At 38.3% G+C, this 23,682-nt stretch overlaps 2 protein-coding genes across 4 annotated transcripts in view; one reads left to right on the plus strand and one right to left on the minus strand.

Annotated features, from left to right (window-relative positions):
- Window positions 1–637: 637 nt before the first annotated feature.
- LOC137055652 (zinc finger protein with KRAB and SCAN domains 7-like) lies at window positions 638–4,901 on the minus strand. Its single transcript, XM_067429512.1, has 2 exons — window positions 3,405–4,901; window positions 638–896 (listed from the first exon to the last, which is right to left on the minus strand). Exons 1-2 carry the CDS (start codon window positions 4,014–4,016, stop codon window positions 894–896), a joined length of 615 nt encoding a protein of 204 aa, XP_067285613.1. The 5' UTR covers window positions 4,017–4,901; the 3' UTR covers window positions 638–893.
- Window positions 4,902–8,233: 3,332 nt separating this feature from the next.
- Window positions 8,234–23,682, plus strand: part of LOC137047852 (complement C3-like) — a 61,857-nt gene continuing 46,408 nt past the window's right edge. For all 3 annotated transcript variants that reach the window (XM_067425763.1, XM_067425754.1, XM_067425768.1), the window contains exons 1-7: window positions 8,234–8,380; window positions 8,455–8,650; window positions 8,722–8,890; window positions 9,081–9,154; window positions 9,278–9,366; window positions 9,542–9,624; window positions 9,711–9,798. In XM_067425763.1, coding sequence (XP_067281864.1) covers window positions 8,310–8,380; window positions 8,455–8,650; window positions 8,722–8,890; window positions 9,081–9,154; window positions 9,278–9,366; window positions 9,542–9,624; window positions 9,711–9,798 — 770 coding nt within the window. In that variant the 5' untranslated portion in view covers window positions 8,234–8,309. The remainder of the gene's footprint in view (window positions 8,381–8,454; window positions 8,651–8,721; window positions 8,891–9,080; window positions 9,155–9,277; window positions 9,367–9,541; window positions 9,625–9,710; window positions 9,799–23,682) is intronic.

Genomic DNA, 23,682 nt, shown 5'->3' on the forward strand with positions numbered 1-23,682 from the left:
ATGTTCCTGCGGGGTTGGGACGAGAGGAAGGGGATAACAGAACTTGACGGTGATCTTGTTCAGTGCTCGGTAATCGATGCAGCGCCGCAAGCCTCCATCCTTCTTTGCAACTAAAAAGAAGCTGGATGCAGCAGGGGACATGGATGGCCGGATGTATCCTTGGGCGAGCGCTTCCTGGATGTATTCCTCCATTGCCTTCTCCTCCGGCAAGGAGGGGGGATAGATCTTTCCCCTGGGCACTGGCTCACTGGGAAGCAGATCAATGGCACAGTCCCATGGCCGATGCGGAGGCAGCTTGGAAGCCCGGCAGGGACAAAAGACATCCCGGAAGGGGGCGTAACAGGACAGAATATCCACGGATCATTCCTCAAGGGGATTCTCAATGGAAGTGGCACACACTGGAATCCTGGATGGGCAGGACCTGGGCGGAACAGGCAGAGTAGACAGGCAACGAGAGAAACAACTTTCACCCCACTTTAGTACCTCACCGGACTTCCAAGAGATGACAGGATCGTGATGTTCTAGCCATGGGCGCCCTAGTATCACGTCAGCGGTGGAATCCTCCAGAACCAGTAGATGTATTTGTTCCACGTGCAAGACTTCGAGTTGAACGGGACCGGCAATAGATCGTTGTAACAAAGTTCGATAATATGAGGAAGGAAGAGGACACGGGGGTCGGCTGGACGGTTGATGCTTTCTTTATTTATTCTCATTCACTGTCAAAACACACTCAGTAGTGTATAGTTTCTCTCTCTCAATATAACAACGATCACTTCCGGGTCGGCACTTCCGGGTTCCGGTTTCTCAGTCTCTGGGGTTTGTGCATCAACCGTCCGTCTCTCTCTCTCTCTGGTCTCTGGTTCCACCGAGGTTTTATACCCTCTCCGCGCTCATTACTGGAACAAGAGACAGGTGTTATTAATCTGCGTCCAACCCACTCACTTACCGCTCGTCCCGCGGCTCTCTCTCCCGCTGCAGACCTCGCTGAACCACGCCCCCCTTGCCACATACCCCCACCGCCCGACTCAGGCCGGGGAGCCGTCCGGCCTGCAGCCCCCCCCCCCCATTTCTGGAGAGGAAATCGGCCACAGCCATCTGAGCACCCGGCCTGTGGACCACCTTGAATTTAAACGGCTGAAGAGCTAGATACCAACGGGTGATCCGCGCGTTGGTATCCTTCATGCGGTGGAGCCATTGGAGAGGAGCGTGGTCCGAACAGAGGGTGAACTCCCGCCCCAGGAGGTAGTAGCGGAGGGTGAGAACGGCCCACCTGATGGCCAGACACTCCTTCTCTATGGTGCTGTACTTAGCTTCCCTCTTGGAGAGCTTACGGCTAATGTACAGCACCGGCCGCTCTCCCCCCTCCACCTCCTGGGCCAGGACTGCGCCCAGCCCCCTGTCCGACGCGTCAGTCTGCAACAAGAAAGGGAGAGAAAAGTCAGGGGAGTGTAAAAGCGGCCCGCCACATAGAGCAGCCTTTACTCGGGTAAAAGCCTGTTGACACGGCTCCGTCCACTGGACCGTATCTGGTAGCCCCTTTCTAGTCAGGTCAGTCAAAGGGCTGGTGAGGTCCGAATAATTTGGTATGAACCGTCTGTAATATCCCGCCAGCCCCAAGAACTGCCTAACCTCCTTTTTGGTCTTGGGTCTCGGACAGGTTGCAATTGCTGCGGTCTTATCAATTTGGGGACGCACCTGTCCATGACCCAAGTGGAAGCCCAGATACCTTACTTCCACCCGCCCAATCCCACACTTCTTCGGGTTGGCCGTAAGCCCCGCTCCCCTCAGCGACCTCAAGACCGCCCTGACATGCTGCATATGCCGCTGCCAATCGTGACTGTAAATCACGATATCATCCAGATAGGCAGCAGCATATGCGGCATGGGGACGCAAAATCCTGTCCATGAGGCGCTGAAAGGTAGTGGGCGCCCCGAACAACCCGAAAGGAAGCGTGACAAATTGGTGCAATCCAAACGGCGTGGTGAAAGCTGTCTTTTCTTTGGACAATGGAGACAAGGGGATCTGCCAATAGCCCTTTGTTAAGTCCAGTGTCGAATAAAATCGAGCCGTGCCCAACCGATCAAGCAACTCGTCAACCTGGGGCATTGGATATGCGTCGAATTTCGACACAGCGTTCACCTTGCGGTAGTCCACACAGAACCTGACCGAGCCATCTGTCTTGGGGACCAAAACTATCGGGCTCGCCCAGTCACTGTTGGACTCCTCGATTACTCCCATGTCGAGCATTGCGCCTAATTCTTCCTGAACTACCTTTTTCTTGTGTTCAGGCAGACGATACGGCCGGCTGCGAACTACCACGCCCAGCTCGGTCTCGATATGGTGCTGAATCAAGTCGGTACATCCCGGTAGGGGCGAGAACACGTCAGCGAACTCCGTCTGCAATTTTGATAAATCAGTGAGTTGGAACGGTGAGAGGTGATCTCCCCCAGGGGCCAGCGCGACTGATTGCGCTTTAATGCTCGCCTCTGGCCCGAGATCATCCTCTCCCCCGATCACCGTTGCCAACAACACTGATTCCACCTCATTCCATTTTTTAGCAGGTTGAGGTGGTATATTTGACGTGCCCCGTTCCTATCGGATCGTATCACTTCATAATCGAGCTCTCCTACCTGTCGTGCGACCTCAAACGGCCCCTGCCACTTTGACATTAATTTTGAGCTCGACGTAGGGAGTAGAACGAGCACTTTCTCTCCCGGTGTGAATTTGCGTAGTTTTGTACCCCTGTTATATGACCGGCTCTGGCGGTCCTGGGCTTGCAACAAATTCTCCCTCGATAGCCGCCCCAAGGTGTGGAGTTTTGTTCGCAAGTCCAGCACATACTGAATTTCGTTCTTGGCCAAAGAAGGCCCCTCCTCCCAAGTTTCTCGTAGGACGTCCAGCACCCCCCGGGGCTGCCGTCCGTAGAGAAGCTCGAAGGGGGAAAACCCCGTGGAGGCTTGCGGGACCTCCCGCACAGCAAATAAGAGGGGTTCTAACCACCGATCCCAATTTTTGGCGTCTTCCTGTACGAATTTACGGATCATGGATTTAAGAGTGCGATTAAATCGTTCGACCAAGCCGTCTGTTTGTGGGTGATAGACGCTTGTTCGAATGGATTTAATGCCCAATAATCCGTACAATTCGCTTAACGTGCGTGACATAAACGCCGTGCCTTGATCAGTGAGGATTTCCTTCGGAATCCCCACTCGGGAGATTAAACGAAACAGTGCGTCCGCAACACTCTTCACAGAGATGTTGCGGAGAGCCACTGCTTCCGGATATCATGAATTAACATGATTTGTTGTGGGTGGAGAAGCGGCGAACAGACAACGCCAGCGTCCTCTCCCCCACGTTGCCTAGCAAAAAAAAAATAAAATAAAATATGTACCCCCCTTGATACTTACAGGTATTTGGTACTCTCCTGCTTGATCGGGGGTGGTCCGCTGGACGTCCGGGATCCGGATCATTGTCCCGATGTCCATCATCGGACATCGGTCCACAAAATGATCCGGATCACCGCACCGCCAGCAGGCCAGCCCAGGCCTACCCGCCGCCCCTGCGGCGGGGAGTGGGTTGGAAAATGAGCGCGGGGAGGGCGTGGAACCAGAGCCATTGTCACCCCCCACCCCCAGCAGCCCCGCCCCCCTGGGCGGAGCCCGCAAACTCCCGAACGGTCCAGGGCCCATCCCACCCCGGCCTCTGGGGGGAATCCGAGGAGGGCCCGGAGGGCGGGACCTAGGGAGAGGGATAGGAGGAGAGGGAGATACAGAGGGGGGAGCGAGAGAGCGAGAGGTTACAAGGGGTGCGCCGACCCCCGGGCACGCCACCAGGTGGTCCTCCGCCAGGTGGATGGCCGTCTCCAGCGACGTGGGCCGGTGGCACTGGACCCACTCGGCAGTTTTCTTTGGGAGCCGAGCGATGAACTGCTCCAGTACCACCAGGTCGACGATGTGGTCCACGTCGCTTCCGCCGGCCAGGAGCCATCTGCGGCATGAGTCCCGGAGCTGTTGGGCCATCGCGAAGGGTCGGCCAGCCTCTCCCCACTCCAGGGAGCGGAACCTCTGCCTGTGCTGCTCCGGGGAGCGGCCGACCCGCTGAAGGATGGCCTTCTTCAGGTCATCGTACTCAAGGAGGTTTGCCACCGGTAGCTGTTGTGCAGCCGCCTGGGCTCCTCTTGTCAGCAGTGGTATCAGGCGCACCGGCCACTGTGCCCGGGGCCACCCGCGGCCTTTTGAAAGAGGTCAATAAAGGCCTCCGGGTCATCTTGTGGCCCCATTTTGTGTAGGGGCACGTGGACCGGTGCGCTGGCCAGCCCGGCGGCTTCGGTGCGAACCTCCCGGTCGATCCAGCTCCGGAACTTCTCGCGGTCCTCTTGCTGGCCTCGGACAATGGCCTCGAAGCGGTGCTCCTGGTCTGCCCGAAGGTCCAGCATGGCTTGATGTTGGTCCTGATGGAGGACCGCGAGGGATGTGATAATGTCCGCAAATGGCGAGGCGGAGGGCGTCTGCATGGCGGCGGCGCTGTCCTACTTCCTACCCGGGTTTCGGCACCAGTGTAACAAAGTTCGATAATATGAGGAAGGAAGAGGACACGGGGGTCGGCTGGACGGTTGATGCTTTCTTTATTTATTCTCATTCACTGTCAAAACACACTCAGTAGTGTATAGTTTCTCTCTCTCAATATAACAACGATCACTTCCGGGTCGGCACTTCCGGGTTCCGGTTTCTCAGTCTCTGGGGTTTGTGCATCAACCGTCCGTCTCTCTCTGGTCTCTGGTTCCACCGAGGTTTTATACCCTCTCCACGCTCATTACTGGAACAAGAGACAGGTGTTATTAATCTGCGTCCAACCCACTCACTTACCGCTCGTCCCGCGGCTCTCTCTCCCGCTGCAGACCTCGCTGAACCACGCCCCCCTTGCCACAATCGTGCTTGTCTTTGACTCAATGGTCTTCCCATGATGGATTCGACCTGGTAGCTGGACGGAGTATGAGTCGTCTTGAGGTGGAGCTGACGGCAGAGGGTGCCGGAGATGAAGTTCCCTGCAGAACTGGAGTCGAGAAGGGCAGAGACTGAGAGGGAGACATCGGCAGCGATAAGGTTCACAATAGTGGTTAAAGGGTTGCTCTTATATTCTGAAGGTTGGATTACACTCACCAAGGGATGAGGAGGACGAATGGTACACTTGGCGATGATGTGATCAGGCGATCCACAATACAGGCATAATCCCTGTCCCAGCCTTCTCTGCCGCTCAGCTGGGGTCAGACGGGTATTATCAATCTGCATGTTCTCAACTACTGGTTCTGGAGAGCTGACGGAGACAGCTCATGACCTGGTCTTGGTGTTCCTCCAGACACGACTGCATAAAGGTGGTGAATCTAATGGATAGCTGGATGGAGCGCTCGAGCCCAATGGTGTCCTCGTATGCAACCTTATGCGGGGATCCAATCCCTGATGATAGGTGGTCAACAACTACTGCTCGTTCCAGCTGCTCGCCGCCGCCAGGGTACGAAACTGTAGAGCATACTCATGAATAGACATTTTATCTTGCTTTAAATTATACTATCTCTCACCAATCGATGCATCCCAGGCAGGTTTCCCAAACACATCCTTGAAGTGGGCTACGAAACTAGACCTTGATTGTAAGATGGGGTTATTCTGTGCATAGAGTTTCTGCCCAACGTAAAGCTTTGTCGTTTAATTGTGATACAATAAAGTATAATTACAATAGAGATACAATACAGATACAATAGAGTATCTGCTGATACCGAGTCCCGATCCGATACTTCTATAATACATAAAAAAAGAATAAAGAAGAGCGAAAGGAACATCCTGGTTCGTTTTTATTTTTTATTTTATTCTTATTTTAACACTCAACAACTCTATAACAAACAGAGCACTTTTGGATTTTAGTGCAACAGTAAATATAAAAAAGTCCGGGACCAGTGTGAAATAAACAGTTATGGAAATTAAATTAAATTAAATAATCTGCTCCCAAAAATCCCGAAAAAAGTATGTTAGTGCCTCAGTGACAACTTCACTCAGAGAAGCCGTCGATCTCAGCTGTCAATCATGACATCACACAGCCATTTTTATAGCATCAAATAACTAACTAAAACTAAACTTATTTAAAAAACGAACACTTGAAATGAAATCATCGTGACGATAACTGCCTACAATGACATAAACTAACTTTGGGGAAAAAATATTTGAAGTGTAATTTGATTGAAGTGTAATTAACATGTTTTCAGGTTTTTATAGGTCTAACATTAGTTTTTAGGTAGAGAAATGGAATAATGTAGGCTAATCAAATGTAAAATAGCTGCATATTTAACTGTTTAAATTAAAGTCTAATCCTTACAAAAGCTATTCAATCAAGAGCAGTGAGTGATTCCTTATCTTTTCTTTGACATTAAACAGACAGCAGTAAAGGCTACTGCCCCTTTAAGACCCAATTGAAGGCTCTGCGTCGTCTTTCTCGACTGTATAAAGTCATCTTAAGGCGTATTCAGGCTATGTCTGCTTGAATACTTATCAAGATGGACATGTTGACATACTTCTTGTGTGAGTTGGTCCGTTTAAGCGCAAGAACTCAATATTTGCGCGCTTTCGGATGATGCACAGAGACAGATCAGCGCGCGCATTCTCATTCGCGTCTTCTGGAGAATATACCCGAGTGATGACTGTGAAAATGACTGCTCATATTGGACAATACGGCAGCACTTGCATGAATTGAACAAAGTTTACACAGATAGACCGTTATGCCCACGTTTTTCTTTTATTAGCGCTGTTGTAATGTATCACTGAGGAGCCAGCACGTGTATCCATCTACAGAAACATACATAAAGCAATATTTTCAAGTTACAACCCATATTACTGATGAACCGCAGTGCAAGTGCTCACTTTGTCTCTCACCCCAGAATATACATATATATCCGAGTCCTGATCGGGATGTAACGTCCGATTCCGATCGAGTCTGAAATCAAGGACCTGTATTCATACTAAATTATTTCAGGGAGCCTTTAAGTGTCTAATTACCTCTCTGCTTTACTTTAACACCCTGCTGGTGATTTCCATATGAACACTGAGCAGTGTTTATTTAAGTTCAGAATTTTTCAGTTTAGATGCAAGAGATTTAGAGCTGATCAGTATTGCCTCTGTGTTACTGATGAATTAAGCATTAACAGTCATAGATACGCCTCTGTAAACTGTTCAGTAAATCTCCTGACCTCTCTAAGATCAACAGAACGACTGCCAATTTACCAAAGGTTGAATTTACACAACCAGTTTTTGTTTTTAAAAAAGGTCATTTACAGGAAATCTGAGTTTGACTGCCATTAAATAACCCATCAAATAAAATACAATCCAATACAATATAGAATCAAAGACTCTATAATGTTAGATTTAGGCAAGACAAGTTTATTTATATAGCACATTTCATACCCAATGGCAATTCAAAGTGCTTTACGTAGATTTGATCTGCAAATCTCTGCATTTCGAGGACTGCATCGGTGAGGACACGTCTCTGCTGGAGGATTGAGAGGCGCGTGCCGTGGAGACGCTGGGTCCGGACGGCTGCTCAGCTGTCCCTCTGGAACACCCAGCCACTGAACTAAAGATTGTTATATATGAATAAACTGTAAGGGTGTAGCCTGCATACATGTGACTTGACTGCATTGATTTTACTTATTTCACTTACCTGTGTCATCTGGTGCATGTGGCGCGTCAGTTTCCCCCTCCGCCTCACTTCACTTATTCCCCAATAATTGCCGCCAGTCTCTCCTCAAGAGGGGTCAGCTCCGGTGTCCCCTTTCACCCACCCGTGGCACACACACTCTGGCCATGGAGCGCTAGGTGCTTTTTTGCCTTGACTTTGATGTCTGATCATTTCTATTTTATTTCGGCCACAGTCCGAGGTTGTGAGGCTACAGCATTTACAGCGTCTGCAACCTTTTGCCACTCAAGTGCCTTTTTGCAACCTTTTGCCCCTCCAAACAACATTTTTCTCCTTTTTTCCACCTCGCCAATGATAACTTCTACTTCACATTGAGTGAAGTTATGTTTTTTGGATTTGCTCTCTGTGTTTGCCATGATTTCGCAATCGATGAATATTAACTTGCGGGCATTTCACAGACTATTTATGGGCAACTATGGGCATGACATGAACCGCAAAAGCTGCGAGAGAGAGAGAGAGAGAGAGAGAGAGAGAGAGAGAGAGAGAGAGAGCAGTTTGGACTGTGAGGGTCACGGGGCTGGTATAAATCTGAGCTGCTGCAGGTTCACACACACACACACACGTACACACACAGGATGGACGTGCAGCTGCTGTATCTGACTGTTGTTCTTCTCTCCTCACCCCTCCTCACACTGTGTGAGCCGCTGTGAGTATTAAACACACCGTTTGTTCATAGACTTACTCATAGATCTGTCTGAAGACTCGATTTGATCTCCTCAGGTTTGTTCTGTCAGCTCCTAATTTGCTGAGAGTGGGTTCCTCAGAGAACGTGTTTCTGGAGGCTCAGGATTACTCTGGAGCAGATTTTGATGTAAAGATTACAGTAAAAATCTTCCCAAAGAAAGACAGGGCGATCCTGTCCAAAATAGTGAGACTGACGGCAGGCAACGATTACCAGATCCTTACTGATATAAAGGTGAGAGCGCCATAATTACACTGCAGTGATTCTCATTATTTTACTATCAGATATAATAATCTGTTCTTTAGATCCCTGCGGATACACACCTCTTCTCTGATGACCCTGAGGAGAAGCAGTATGTGTATCTACAAGCTCAATTTCCATCCCACACCCTGGAGAAAGTGCTCTTGGTCTCATTGCAGTCTGGATATATATTTGTTCAGACAGACAAGCCCATCTACACGCCTGCTAGCGCAGGTAAGAATAAGTGCTAAAAACATGAAACATATAACAGCGAATTTTAAACATGTTACATCAGCATGACATATTCCTGTTTATTATTAAGCTGACTTCTGCTTTTATCAGGGTTTGAATCTGAGGAAACCAAATAACAGAACTCAAAATATATAACAAAATATTTCAGGTTTTGCTCTGATCCCTTTCGCAGTTTATTACAGGATTTTCTCTCTGACACACAACATGAAACCCCTCAGTGAGTCTAGTGTCATTGTGGAGATAATGGTACACACACACACACACACACACACTCTCTCTCTCTCTCTTTCATTATATTTCAGCTGTAATGAGCATCACTGCTGATCTCAGCAAACACAGTGTTAATGCTGATTTCTGTGTTTCTTTAAGAATCCACAAGGCCTCACAGTTTCATCAAAGATTATATATCCAGTGAAAGGGATGAAGTCTGGATACTACCACATTCCTGAGATTGCCAGGTGTGTGTTTGTGTGTGAAACTGCTCAACCCGTGTGAACATTACTTAAAGGTTCATGATGTCTACCTCAGGATAATAACTCTTGATCTACACACAGCACAGCCAATATGCATAGATGTGATCTGTGTTGTAAGATCTGTTTTGAAGCGTTTAATAATTAAAGTGCGTTGTTTCAGTACTGGGGTGTGGAAGGTGGTCACTCGGTTCCAAAACACTCCTCAGAAGACGTTTACTGCTGACTTTGAGGTCAAAGAATATGGTAAGATCGGTGTCAACACAACATGCGATAATAACTACAATAATGTATTTATTTACTTTGTATCTTTTGTCTGGTTTGATTTATAGTCCCTTCAACATTTGAAGTGAAATTAAAACCCAGGCGATCATTCTTCTATGTGGGTGATCAGAGTCTGACAGTCGACATTGAAGCCAAGTAAGACAACATATGTTCTGCTTCATCGTATTGAAAATAAATCTATAGTGTCTGAACACACTGATTAAAATAGATGTGTATGTAAACTACAAAATAATGTGCTATGAGTAACCAAAACTTGGTGAGAAAGAGAGCAATCACTCGCAGCTCCTGAATGGAAAACATTCAGATACTCTTAAAAACTCTTTATTTATTGCTTGTAATATGATTATTTGTTTCTCTTAATTACCATATTATTTCTGTGATTTGTGTTTCATTGAAAGTAGTTGTTTTGTGTGAAGTCACCATTATGGTGATCAGTGTTTGCTTTAGTTGACTTTTAACCCTTGGTCTGGCTGCTGTAACTGTGTGTTTATAAGAGGACATGAGATCAGGTGATGTTGGCTGTTTGTTAATAATGGCAGAATTATCATGTAGTGCCTAAATCCCTGATCTCATGTAGAGTTTAAAGTTCTGATTATATATATATATTATTATTATTAAAGGTAGGGTAGGTAGGAATTGGTTAAAACAATTTTTTTCCAAATTTGTTTAAACTTTCTTTATATATCAATACATAATTAAAATGTAAGTACTCTAAAAAAGAAAGTATAAAAATTGAGTGTCTGTAGACCTCTCACGGCTGTTTTAAAGACAGCTCATTATTTCCATTCACTCCACCTTTTCCCTTCTGGGCTCTTTCCAAAGCCACGCCCCCAAAACACATGAACGCGCCTCACCGACCAATCAGACGCATTATTTACCTCAGAGGAGCGGTGTGCATGTAGTGTCATCATGTCAGAATCACATGTAATAAAACAGCTCACTTTATCAGTATGAATATAAACAAGTAAGATGTCTTTTAGTGCTCACTATCCAGCTAGAATACGATACTGGTAAAGTTTAAAATATATTTTTGTCTGATTTGGTAACGAGCTAGTTATATTTACAAGGCAAAGAAAACGGGTAGCGTCATGTTTTTTTTTCAATAACATCAGTTATACTGCAATGAAGATGAATTTCGTGTAAGATTCATAACATATACAGTGTTTTGCATGTAAGAGTCTCCATGATGAAAGCATTGTTGATTAGCAGTAGCCAAAGCTAACTTAGCTCTAAAAAAAGTTCCTGTATGCGGTGTACTCGCTTTTAGATATGCATTTTGTTATCTAAAGTTAATTTTGCGAATATTCAACACGACAGCGATCAACTTGAGCTAAGCATATTGAGTATTTATCATCTCTACTAAAGGCTAAGTGTATAATATTGTAACTTTATGCTAAGTAATGTTATTAGCTATATTAGGCAGCTTCATGTGCTAGTGATACATACTTCATGAAAACATAAACCAAAAAAATGTATACTCAAAATGAAAGATGACCTGTCCAGCAGAAATACAGCAGCAATGAGTTGTTTTTCAGGTCCCTCAGTTCTCACCATCGTTGAATAGCCACGCAGATATTTACTCACGTTTGATTTCTTTGTTTATCCAAAGACTTTCTGTGCATTGCCTTTTCTCGTACTGTCTTCCTCTTTTGCATTGTTTGCCTTCGCTGACTGTAAAACCCGGCACTGTGAGTTTTGAATGCTCTTTCTCTGCCATTATTTTGCCGAGGTTTCTTGCCTCTTGAACTGCTCAAATCAAACGAGCGCACGCATGTGGGTGGATCCTGGAGCGAAAGCGGTGGTCGCCATGGTAGCGAGAGAGAGTGACAGTCGCCCAAGCCAATCATTTGTTTCATCCCGAATGGAAATAATGAGCGGTGTTTACTGCAGAGTAAAAAGTCTAGAGTTACTCGGTTTTTATACTCTCTTTTTCAGAGAACTTACATTTTAATTATGTACTGACATATAAAGAAAGTTTAAACAAATTCGGACAAAAGTGTTTTAGATCAGTCCGCCCTACCCTACCTTTAATTACTTAATATTCATAATGGCAAGCAGGTGATTCTACAGCATGAGCACTTTGTGGTAATCAGATAATATGCAGGACTTTAAAAACATTTAATCAGCATTACTGAGAGACACACAGACATCAAGAATCAACGTATGAATCTCAACAATGGTGACATGGTGCAGTGCATGCTGGGTAACACCAATCAAAACTCATCCATGCAACCATAAGCACACCTTGGCAACATAATCGCCATTGGGAAAATACATTTTTTTAGTTTACTTGACTGATATACTATTTTATTTATATTATTGCTGTAAAATCTATTGTTTGCGAAGTATCCAAAATAATAGTTTGTTTATATAATATGTGTGTGTACAATGTATAATTATTGTGTATATAAATACGCAAACATGCATGTATATCATTAAGTTTTATATATATATTAGGGGTGTCCCCGACTAAGGATTTACACATTCAAATCAGAATTGTCGAATCTCTCTATGGTCGACTGATAGTCGAATCATCTATATGTGTGTGTGTGTGTGTGTGTGTGTGTGTGTGTGTGTGTGTGTGTGAATGGGTTGGGAAGGGCACGACACTAGTCAGCAGGAGGGTCAATCTATTCGTAAAACGTTTTCTCATGACATTTTAAAGCCGTGATCAAAATACAGAACATCACACAAATATATAAAAGAACATTTTGATAAATACACCTAAAAAAATGCCTGCCTAGAGAGGAAAAGTACACAATGACTGCAGACAGGATTTGCATTTCACATTTTGCTAAATTAAATTAAATTGGCAAAAGTGCCTGTGCCAGCACACTTCCAGTGCAGCGCAACATCGACACAACAAAAAATGATAAAAAGCATTAATTTACAGAATTAAATTAGAACAGAAAATACATTTCTAATAATAAAAAATAAACAAAAGCTAAATAAAGTCAGAATCAAGTCACAGGGAGCATAATTAATGTGTGCAAAATGCCAAAGTGCAGGGAACATATATTAAAACACGAGTACAACGTTAAATTAGCTAACCCTGAGTGATCAATAAATTAAATAAAAATAAATAAATTATTAAAACTTTATAAAAATATATTTTTAACTGGCAAAACAACAATAAATGCTAAACTGGGAGTTTTTTTTAGCTAAACATGTTCACAGCAAATTTAAATTAGAAACAGCTGAAATGTTTGAAAACTATGGAAGCCCGTTTCCGCCATATTTGAGTAAAAAAAATATGATTCTTTAAGTCGAAATAATGAGAAACTTTCTCGAAATATTGAATTAACATCTCGAAATAATGAGAAACTTTCTCGAAATATTGACTTAACATCTCGAAATAATGAGAAACTTTCTCGAAATATTGAATTAACATCTCGAAATAATGAGAAACTTTCTCGAAATATTGACGTAACATCTCGAAATAATGAGAAACTTTCTCGAAATATTGACATAACATCTCGAAATAATGAGAAACTTTCTCGAAATATTGACTTAGCATCTCGAAATAATGAGAAACTTTCTCGAAATATTGAATTAACATCTCGAAATAATGAGAAACTTTCTCGAAATAATAACTTAGCATCTCGAAATAATGAGAAACTTTCTCGAAATATTGACTTAACATCTCGAAACAATGAGAAACTTTCTCGAAATATTGACGTAACATCTCGAAATAATGAGAAACTTTCTCGAAATATTGACTTAACATCTCGAAATAATGAGAAACTTTCTCGAAATATTGACTTAACATCTCGAAATAATGAGAAACTTTCTCGAAATATTGACTTAACATCTCGAAATAATGAGAAACTTTCTCGAAATATTGACTTAACATCTCGAAATAATGAGAAACTTTCTCGAAATATTGACGTAACATCTCGAAATAATGAGAAACTTTCTCGAAATATTGACTTAACATCTCGAAATAATGAGAAACTTTCTCGAAATATTGACTTAGCATCTCGAAATAATGAGAAACTTTCTCGAAATAATAACTTAGCATCTCGAAATAATGAGAAACTTTCTCGAAATATTGACTTAACATCTCGAAATAATGAGAAACTTTCTCGAAATATTGACTTAACATCTCGAAATAATGAGAAACTTTCTCGAAATAATAACTTAGCATCTCGAAATAATGAGAAACTTTCTCGAAATAATAACTTAGCATCTCGAAATAATGAGAAACTTTCTCGAAATATTGACGTAACATCTCGAAATAATGAGAAACTTTCTCGAAATAATAACTTAGCATCTCGAAATAATGAGAAACTTTCTCGAAATAATAACTTAGCATCTCGAAATAATGAGAAACTTTCTCGAAATATTGACTTAACATCTCGAAATAATGAGAAACTTTCTCGAAATATTGACTTAGCATCTCGAAATAATGAGAAACTTTCTCGAAATATTGACTTAGCATCTCGAAATAATGAGAAACTTTCTCGAAATATTGACTTAGCATCTCGAAATAATGAGAAACTTTCTCGAAATATTGACTTAACATCTCGAAATAATGAGAAACTTTCTCGAAATATTGACTTAACATCTCGAAATAATGAGAAACTTTCTCGAAATATTGACTTAACATCTCGAAATAATGAGAAACTTTCTCGAAATATTGACTTAGCATCTCGAAATAATGAGAAACTTTCTCGAAATATTGACTTAGCATCTCGAAATAATGAGAAACTTTCTCGAAATATTGACTTAGCATCTCGAAATAATGAGAAACTTTCTCGAAATATTGACGTAACATCTCGAAATAATGAGAAACTTTCTCGAAATATTGACTTAACATCTCGAAATAATGAGAAACTTTCTCGAAATATTGACGTAACATCTCGAAATAATGAGAAACTTTCTCGAAATATTGACGTAACATCTCGAAATAATGAGAAACTTTCTCGAAATATTGACTTAACATCTCGAAATAATGAGAAACTTTCTCGAAATATTGACTTAACATCTCGAAATAATGAGAAAGTTTCTCGAAATATTGAATTAACATCTCGAAATAATGAGAAACTTTCTCGAAATATTGACTTAGCATCTCGAAATAATGAGAAACTTTCTCGAAATATTGACTTAGCATCTCGAAATAATGAGAAACTTTCTCGAAATATTGACGTAACATCTCGAAATAATGAGAAACTTTCTCGAAATATTGACTTAGCATCTCGAAATAATAAGAAACTTTCTCGAAATATTGACGTAACATCTCGAAATAATGAGAAACTTTCTCGAAATATTGACTTAACATCTCGAAATAATGAGAAACTTTCTCGAAATATTGACTTAACATCTCGAAATAATGAGAAACTTTCTCGAAATATTGACTTAGCATCTCGAAATAATGAGAAACTTTCTCGAAATAATAACTTAGCATCTCGAAATAATGAGAAACTTTCTCGAAATATTGACTTAACATCTCGAAATAATGAGAAACTTTCTCGAAATATTGAATTAACATCTCGAAATAATGAGAAACTTTCTCGAAATAATAACTTAGCATCTCGAAATAATGAGAAACTTTCTCGAAATATTGAATTAACATCTCGAAATAATGAGAAACTTTCTCGAAATATTGACTTAACATCTCAAAATAATGAGAAACTTTCTCGAAATATTGACTTAGCATCTCGAAATAATGAGAAACTTTCTCGAAATATTGACTTAGCATCTCGAAATAATGAGAAACTTTCTCGAAATATTGACGTAACATCTCGAAATAATGAGAAACTTTCTCGAAATATTGACTTAACATCTCGAAATAATGAGAAACTTTCTCGAAATATTGACTTAACATCTCGAAATAATGAGAAACTTTCTCGAAATATTGACTTAGCATCTCGAAATAATGAGAAACTTTCTCGAAATAATAACTTAGCATCTCGAAATAATGAGAAACTTTCTCGAAATATTGACTTAGCATCTCGAAATAATGAGAAACTTTCTCGAAATATTGACTTAGCATCTCGAAATAATGAGAAACTTTCTCGAAATATTGACGTAACATCTCGAAATAATGAGAAACTTTCTCGAAATATTGACTTAACATCTCGAAATAATGAGAAACTTTCTCGAAATATTGACTTAACATCTCGAAATAATGAGAAACTTTCTCGAAATATTGACTTAGCATCTCGAAATAATGAGAAACTTTCTCGAAATAATAACTTAGCATCTCGAAATAATGAGAAACTTTCTCGAAATATTGACTTAGCATCTCGAAATAATGAGAAACTTTCTCGAAATAATAACTTAGCATCTCGAAATAATGAGAAACTTTCTCGAAATATTGACTTAGCATCTCGAAATAATGAGAAACTTTCTCGAAATAATAACTTAGCATCTCGAAATAATGAGAAACTTTCTCGAAATATTGACTTAGCATCTCGAAATAATGAGAAACTTTCTCGAAATAATAACTTAGCATCTCGAAATAATGAGAAACTTTCTCGAAATATTGACTTAGCATCTCGAAATAATGAGAAACTTTCTCGAAATATTGACTTAGCATCTCGAAATAATGAGAAAAGTTCTCGAAATATTGACTTAGCATCTCGAAATAATGAGAAACTTTCTCGAAATATTGACTTAGCATCTCGAAATAATGAGAAACTTTCTCGAAATATTGACTTAGCATCTCGAAATAATGAGAAACTTTCTCGAAATATTGACGTAACATCTCGAAATAATGAGAAACTTTCTCGAAATATTGACTTAGCATCTCGAAATAATGAGAAACTTTCTCGAAATATTGACTTAGCATCTCGAAATAATGAGAAAAGTTCTCGAAATATTGACTTAGCATCTCGAAATAATGAGAAACTTTCTCGAAATATTGAATTAACATCTCGAAATAATGAGAAACTTTCTCGAAATAATAACTTAGCATCTCGAAATAATGAGAAACTTTCTCGAAATATTGACTTAACATCTCGAAACAATGAGAAACTTTCTCGAAATATTGACGTAACATCTCGAAATAATGAGAAACTTTCTCGAAATATTGACTTAACATCTCGAAATAATGAGAAACTTTCTCGAAATATTGACTTAACATCTCGAAATAATGAGAAACTTTCTCGAAATATTGACTTAACATCTCGAAATAATGAGAAACTTTCTCGAAATATTGACTTAACATCTCGAAATAATGAGAAACTTTCTCGAAATATTGACGTAACATCTCGAAATAATGAGAAACTTTCTCGAAATATTGACTTAACATCTCGAAATAATGAGAAACTTTCTCGAAATATTGACTTAGCATCTCGAAATAATGAGAAACTTTCTCGAAATAATAACTTAGCATCTCGAAATAATGAGAAACTTTCTCGAAATATTGACTTAACATCTCGAAATAATGAGAAACTTTCTCGAAATATTGACTTAACATCTCGAAATAATGAGAAACTTTCTCGAAATATTGACGTAACATCTCGAAATAATGAGAAACTTTCTCGAAATATTGACTTAACATCTCGAAATAATGAGAAACTTTCTCGAAATATTGACTTAGCATCTCGAAATAATGAGAAACTTTCTCGAAATAATAACTTAGCATCTCGAAATAATGAGAAACTTTCTCGAAATATTGACTTAACATCTCGAAATAATGAGAAACTTTCTCGAAATATTGACTTAACATCTCGAAATAATGAGAAACTTTCTCGAAATAATAACTTAGCATCTCGAAATAATGAGAAACTTTCTCGAAATAATAACTTAGCATCTCGAAATAATGAGAAACTTTCTCGAAATATTGACGTAACATCTCGAAATAATGAGAAACTTTCTCGAAATAATAACTTAGCATCTCGAAATAATGAGAAACTTTCTCGAAATAATAACTTAGCATCTCGAAATAATGAGAAACTTTCTCGAAATATTGACTTAACATCTCGAAATAATGAGAAACTTTCTCGAAATATTGACTTAGCATCTCGAAATAATGAGAAACTTTCTCGAAATATTGACTTAGCATCTCGAAATAATGAGAAACTTTCTCGAAATATTGACTTAGCATCTCGAAATAATGAGAAACTTTCTCGAAATATTGACTTAACATCTCGAAATAATGAGAAACTTTCTCGAAATATTGACTTAACATCTCGAAATAATGAGAAACTTTCTCGAAATATTGACTTAACATCTCGAAATAATGAGAAACTTTCTCGAAATATTGACGTAACATCTCGAAATAATGAGAAACTTTCTCGAAATATTGACTTAACATCTCGAAATAATGAGAAACTTTCTCGAAATATTGACTTAGCATCTCGAAATAATGAGAAACTTTCTCGAAATAATAACTTAGCATCTCGAAATAATGAGAAACTTTCTCGAAATATTGACTTAACATCTTGAAATAATGAGAAACTTTCTCGAAATATTGACTTAACATCTCAAAATAATGAGAAACTTTCTCGAAATATTGACTTAACATCTCGAAATAATGAGAAACTTTCTCGAAATATTGACTTAGCATCTCGAAATAATGAGAAACTTTCTCGAAATATTGACGTAACATCTCGAAATAATGAGAAACTTTCTCGAAATATTGACTTAACATCTCGAAATAATGAGAAACTTTCTCGAAATATTGACTTAACATCTCGAAATAATGAGAAACTTTCTCGAAATATTGACTTAACATCTCGAAATAATGAGAAAGTTTCTCGAAATATTGAATTAACATCTCGAAATAATGAGAAACTTTCTCGAAATATTGACTTAGCATCTCGAAATAATGAGAAACTTTCTCGAAATATTGACTTAGCATCGAGATGCTAACTTTCTCGAAATATTGACTTAGCATCTCGAAATAATGAGAAACTTTCTCGAAATAATAACTTAGCATCTCGAAATAATGAGAAACTTTCTCGAAATAATAACTTAGCATCTCGAAATAATGAGAAACTTTCTCGAAATATTGACTTAGCATCTCGAAATAATGAGAAACTTTCTCGAAATATTGACTTAGCATCTCGAAATAATGAGAAACTTTCTCGAAATATTGACTTAACATCTCGAAATAATGAGAAACTTTCTCGAAATATTGACTTAACATCTCGAAATAATGAGAAACTTTCTCGAAATATTGACTTAACATCTCGAAATAATGAGAAACTTTCTCGAAATATTGACTTAGCATCTCGAAATAATGAGAAACTTTCTCGAAATATTGACTTAGCATCTCGAAATAATGAGAAACTTTCTCGAAATAATAACTTAGCATCTCGAAATAATGAGAAACTTTCTCGAAATATTGACTTAGCATCTCGAAATAATGAGAAACTTTCTCGAAATAATAACTTAGCATCTCGAAATAATGAGAAACTTTCTCGAAATATTGACTTAGCATCTCGAAATAATGAGAAACTTTCTCGAAATATTGACTTAGCATCTCGAAATAATGAGAAACTTTCTCGAAATATTGACTTAGCATCTCGAAATAATGAGAAACTTTCTCGAAATATTGACGTAACATCTCGAAATAATGAGAAACTTTCTCGAAATATTGACGTAACATCTCGAAATAATGAGAAACTTTCTCGAAATATTGACTTAACATCTCGAAATAATGAGAAACTTTCTCGAAATATTGACTTAGCATCTCGAAATAATGAGAAACTTTCTCGAAATAATAACTTAGCATCTCGAAATAATGAGAAACTTTCTCGAAATATTGACTTAGCATCTCGAAATAATGAGAAACTTTCTCGAAATATTGACTTAGCATCTCGAAATAATGAGAAACTTTCTCGAAATATTGACGTAACATCTCGAAATAATGAGAAACTTTCTCGAAATATTGACTTAACATCTCGAAATAATGAGAAACTTTCTCGAAATATTGACTTAGCATCTCGAAATAATGAGAAACTTTCTCGAAATAATAACTTAGCATCTCGAAATAATGAGAAACTTTCTCGAAATATTGACTTAGCATCTCGAAATAATGAGAAACTTTCTCGAAATATTGACTTAGCATCTCGAAATAATGAGAAACTTTCTCGAAATATTGACGTAACATCTCGAAATAATGAGAAACTTTCTCGAAATATTGACTTAACATCTCGAAATAATGAGAAACTTTCTCGAAATATTGACTTAACATCTCGAAATAATGAGAAACTTTCTCGAAATATTGACTTAGCATCTCGAAATAATGAGAAACTTTCTCGAAATAATAACTTAGCATCTCGAAATAATGAGAAACTTTCTCGAAATATTGACTTAGCATCTCGAAATAATGAGAAACTTTCTCGAAATATTGACGTAACATCTCGAAATAATGAGAAACTTTCTCGAAATATTGACTTAACATCTCGAAATAATGAGAAACTTTCTCGAAATATTGACTTAGCATCTCGAAATAATGAGAAACTTTCTCGAAATAATAACTTAGCATCTCGAAATAATGAGAAACTTTCTCGAAATATTGACTTAGCATCTCGAAATAATGAGAAACTTTCTCGAAATATTGACTTAGCATCTCGAAATAATGAGAAACTTTCTCGAAATAATAACTTAGCATCTCGAAATAATGAGAAACTTTCTCGAAATATTGACTTAGCATCTCGAAATAATGAGAAACTTTCTCGAAATAATAACTTAGCATCTCGAAATAATGAGAAACTTTCTCGAAATAATAACTTAGCATCTCGAAATAATGAGAAACTTTCTCGAAATATTGACGTAACATCTCGAAATAATGAGAAACTTTCTCGAAATATTGACTTAACATCTCGAAATAATGAGAAACTTTCTCGAAATATTGACTTAACATCTCGAAATAATGAGAAACTTTCTCGAAATAATAACTTAGCATCTCGAAATAATGAGAAACTTTCTCGAAATATTGACTTAGCATCTCGAAATAATGAGAAACTTTCTCGAAATAATAACTTAGCATCTCGAAATAATGAGAAACTTTCTCGAAATATTGACTTAGCATCTCGAAATAATGAGAAACTTTCTCGAAATATTGACTTAGCATCTCGAAATAATGAGAAAAGTTCTCGAAATATTGACTTAGCATCTCGAAATAATGAGAAAAGTTCTCGAAATATTGACTTAGCATCTCGAAATAATGAGAAACTTTCTCGAAATATTGACTTAGCATCTCGAAATAATGAGAAACTTTCTCGAAATATTGACTTAGCATCTCGAAATAATGAGAAAAGTTCTCGAAATATTGACTTAGCATCTCGAAATAATGAGAAAAGTTCTCGAAATATTGACTTAGCATCTCGAAATAATGAGAAACTTTCTCGAAATATTGACGTAACATCTCGAAATAATGAGAAACTTTCTCGAAATATTGACGTAACATCTCGAAATAATGAGAAACTTTCTCGAAATATTGACTTAACATCTCGAAATAATGAGAAACTTTCTCGAAATATTGAATTAACATCTCGAAATAATGAGAAACTTTCTCGAAATATTGACTTAGCATCTCGAAATAATGAGAAACTTTCTCGAAATATTGACGTAACATCTCGAAATAATGAGAAACTTTCTCGAAATATTGACGTAACATCTCGAAATAATGAGAAACTTTCTCGAAATATTGACTTAACATCTCGAAATAATGAGAAACTTTCTCGAAATATTGAATTAACATCTCGAAATAATGAGAAACTTTCTCGAAATATTGACTTAACATCTCGAAATAATGAGAAACTTTCTCGAAATAATAACTTAGCATCTCGAAATAATGAGAAACTTTCTCGAAATATTGAATTAACATCTCAAAATAATGAGAAACTTTCTCGAAATATTGACTTAGCATCTCGAAATAATGAGAAACTTTCTCGAAATATTGACTTAACATCTCGAAATAATGAGAAACTTTCTCGAAATAATAACTTAGCATCTCGAAATAATGAGAAACTTTCTCGAAATATTGACTTAGCATCTCGAAATAATGAGAAACTTTCTCGAAATATTGAATTAACATCTCGAAATAATGAGAAACTTTCTCGAAATAATAACTTAGCATCTCGAAATAATGAGAAACTTTCTCGAAATATTGAATTAACATCTCGAAATAATGAGAAACTTTCTCGAAATATTGACTTAACATCTCAAAATAATGAGAAACTTTCTCGAAATATTGACTTAGCATCTCGAAATAATGAGAAACTTTCTCGAAATATTGACTTAGCATCTCGAAATAATGAGAAACTTTCTCGAAATATTGACGTAACATCTCGAAATAATGAGAAACTTTCTCGAAATATTGACGTAACATCTCGAAATAATGAGAAACTTTCTCGAAATATTGACTTAACATCTCGAAATAATGAGAAACTTTCTCGAAATATTGACTTAGCATCTCGAAATAATGAGAAACTTTCTCGAAATAATAACTTAGCATCTCGAAATAATGAGAAACTTTCTCGAAATATTGACTTAGCATCTCGAAATAATGAGAAACTTTCTCGAAATATTGACTTAGCATCTCGAAATAATGAGAAACTTTCTCGAAATATTGACGTAACATCTCGAAATAATGAGAAACTTTCTCGAAATATTGACTTAACATCTCGAAATAATGAGAAACTTTCTCGAAATATTGACTTAGCATCTCGAAATAATGAGAAACTTTCTCGAAATAATAACTTAGCATCTCGAAATAATGAGAAACTTTCTCGAAATATTGACTTAGCATCTCGAAATAATGAGAAACTTTCTCGAAATATTGACTTAGCATCTCGAAATAATGAGAAACTTTCTCGAAATATTGACGTAACATCTCGAAATAATGAGAAACTTTCTCGAAATATTGACTTAACATCTCGAAATAATGAGAAACTTTCTCGAAATATTGACTTAACATCTCGAAATAATGAGAAACTTTCTCGAAATATTGACTTAGCATCTCGAAATAATGAGAAACTTTCTCGAAATAATAACTTAGCATCTCGAAATAATGAGAAACTTTCTCGAAATATTGACTTAGCATCTCGAAATAATGAGAAACTTTCTCGAAATATTGACGTAACATCTCGAAATAATGAGAAACTTTCTCGAAATATTGACTTAACATCTCGAAATAATGAGAAACTTTCTCGAAATATTGACTTAGCATCTCGAAATAATGAGAAACTTTCTCGAAATAATAACTTAGCATCTCGAAATAATGAGAAACTTTCTCAAAATATTGACTTAGCATCTCGAAATAATGAGAAACTTTCTCGAAATATTGACTTAGCATCTCGAAATAATGAGAAACTTTCTCGAAATAATAACTTAGCATCTCGAAATAATGAGAAACTTTCTCGAAATATTGACTTAGCATCTCGAAATAATGAGAAACTTTCTCGAAATATTGACGTAACATCTCGAAATAATGAGAAACTTTCTCGAAATATTGACTTAACATCTCGAAATAATGAGAAACTTTCTCGAAATATTGACTTAACATCTCGAAATAATGAGAAACTTTCTCGAAATATTGACTTAGCATCTCGAAATAATGAGAAACTTTCTCGAAATAATAACTTAGCATCTCGAAATAATGAGAAACTTTCTCGAAATATTGACGTAACATCTCGAAATAATGAGAAACTTTCTCGAAATATTGACTTAACATCTCGAAATAATGAGAAACTTTCTCGAAATATTGACTTAACATCTCGAAATAATGAGAAACTTTCTCGAAATAATAACTTAGCATCTCGAAATAATGAGAAACTTTCTCGAAATATTGACTTAGCATCTCGAAATAATGAGAAACTTTCTCGAAATATTGACTTAACATCTCGAAATAATGAGAAACTTTCTCGAAATATTGACTTAACATCTCGAAATAATGAGAAACTTTCTCGAAATATTGACTTAGCATCTCGAAATAATGAGAAACTTTCTCGAAATAATAACTTAGCATCTCGAAATAATGAGAAACTTTCTCGAAATATTGACGTAACATCTCGAAATAATGAGAAACTTTCTCGAAATATTGACTTAACATCTCGAAAT

The sequence above is a fragment of the Pseudorasbora parva genome, chromosome 2, assembly GCF_024679245.1.
Source record: "Pseudorasbora parva isolate DD20220531a chromosome 2, ASM2467924v1, whole genome shotgun sequence".
NCBI lineage: Eukaryota > Metazoa > Chordata > Actinopteri > Cypriniformes > Gobionidae > Pseudorasbora > Pseudorasbora parva.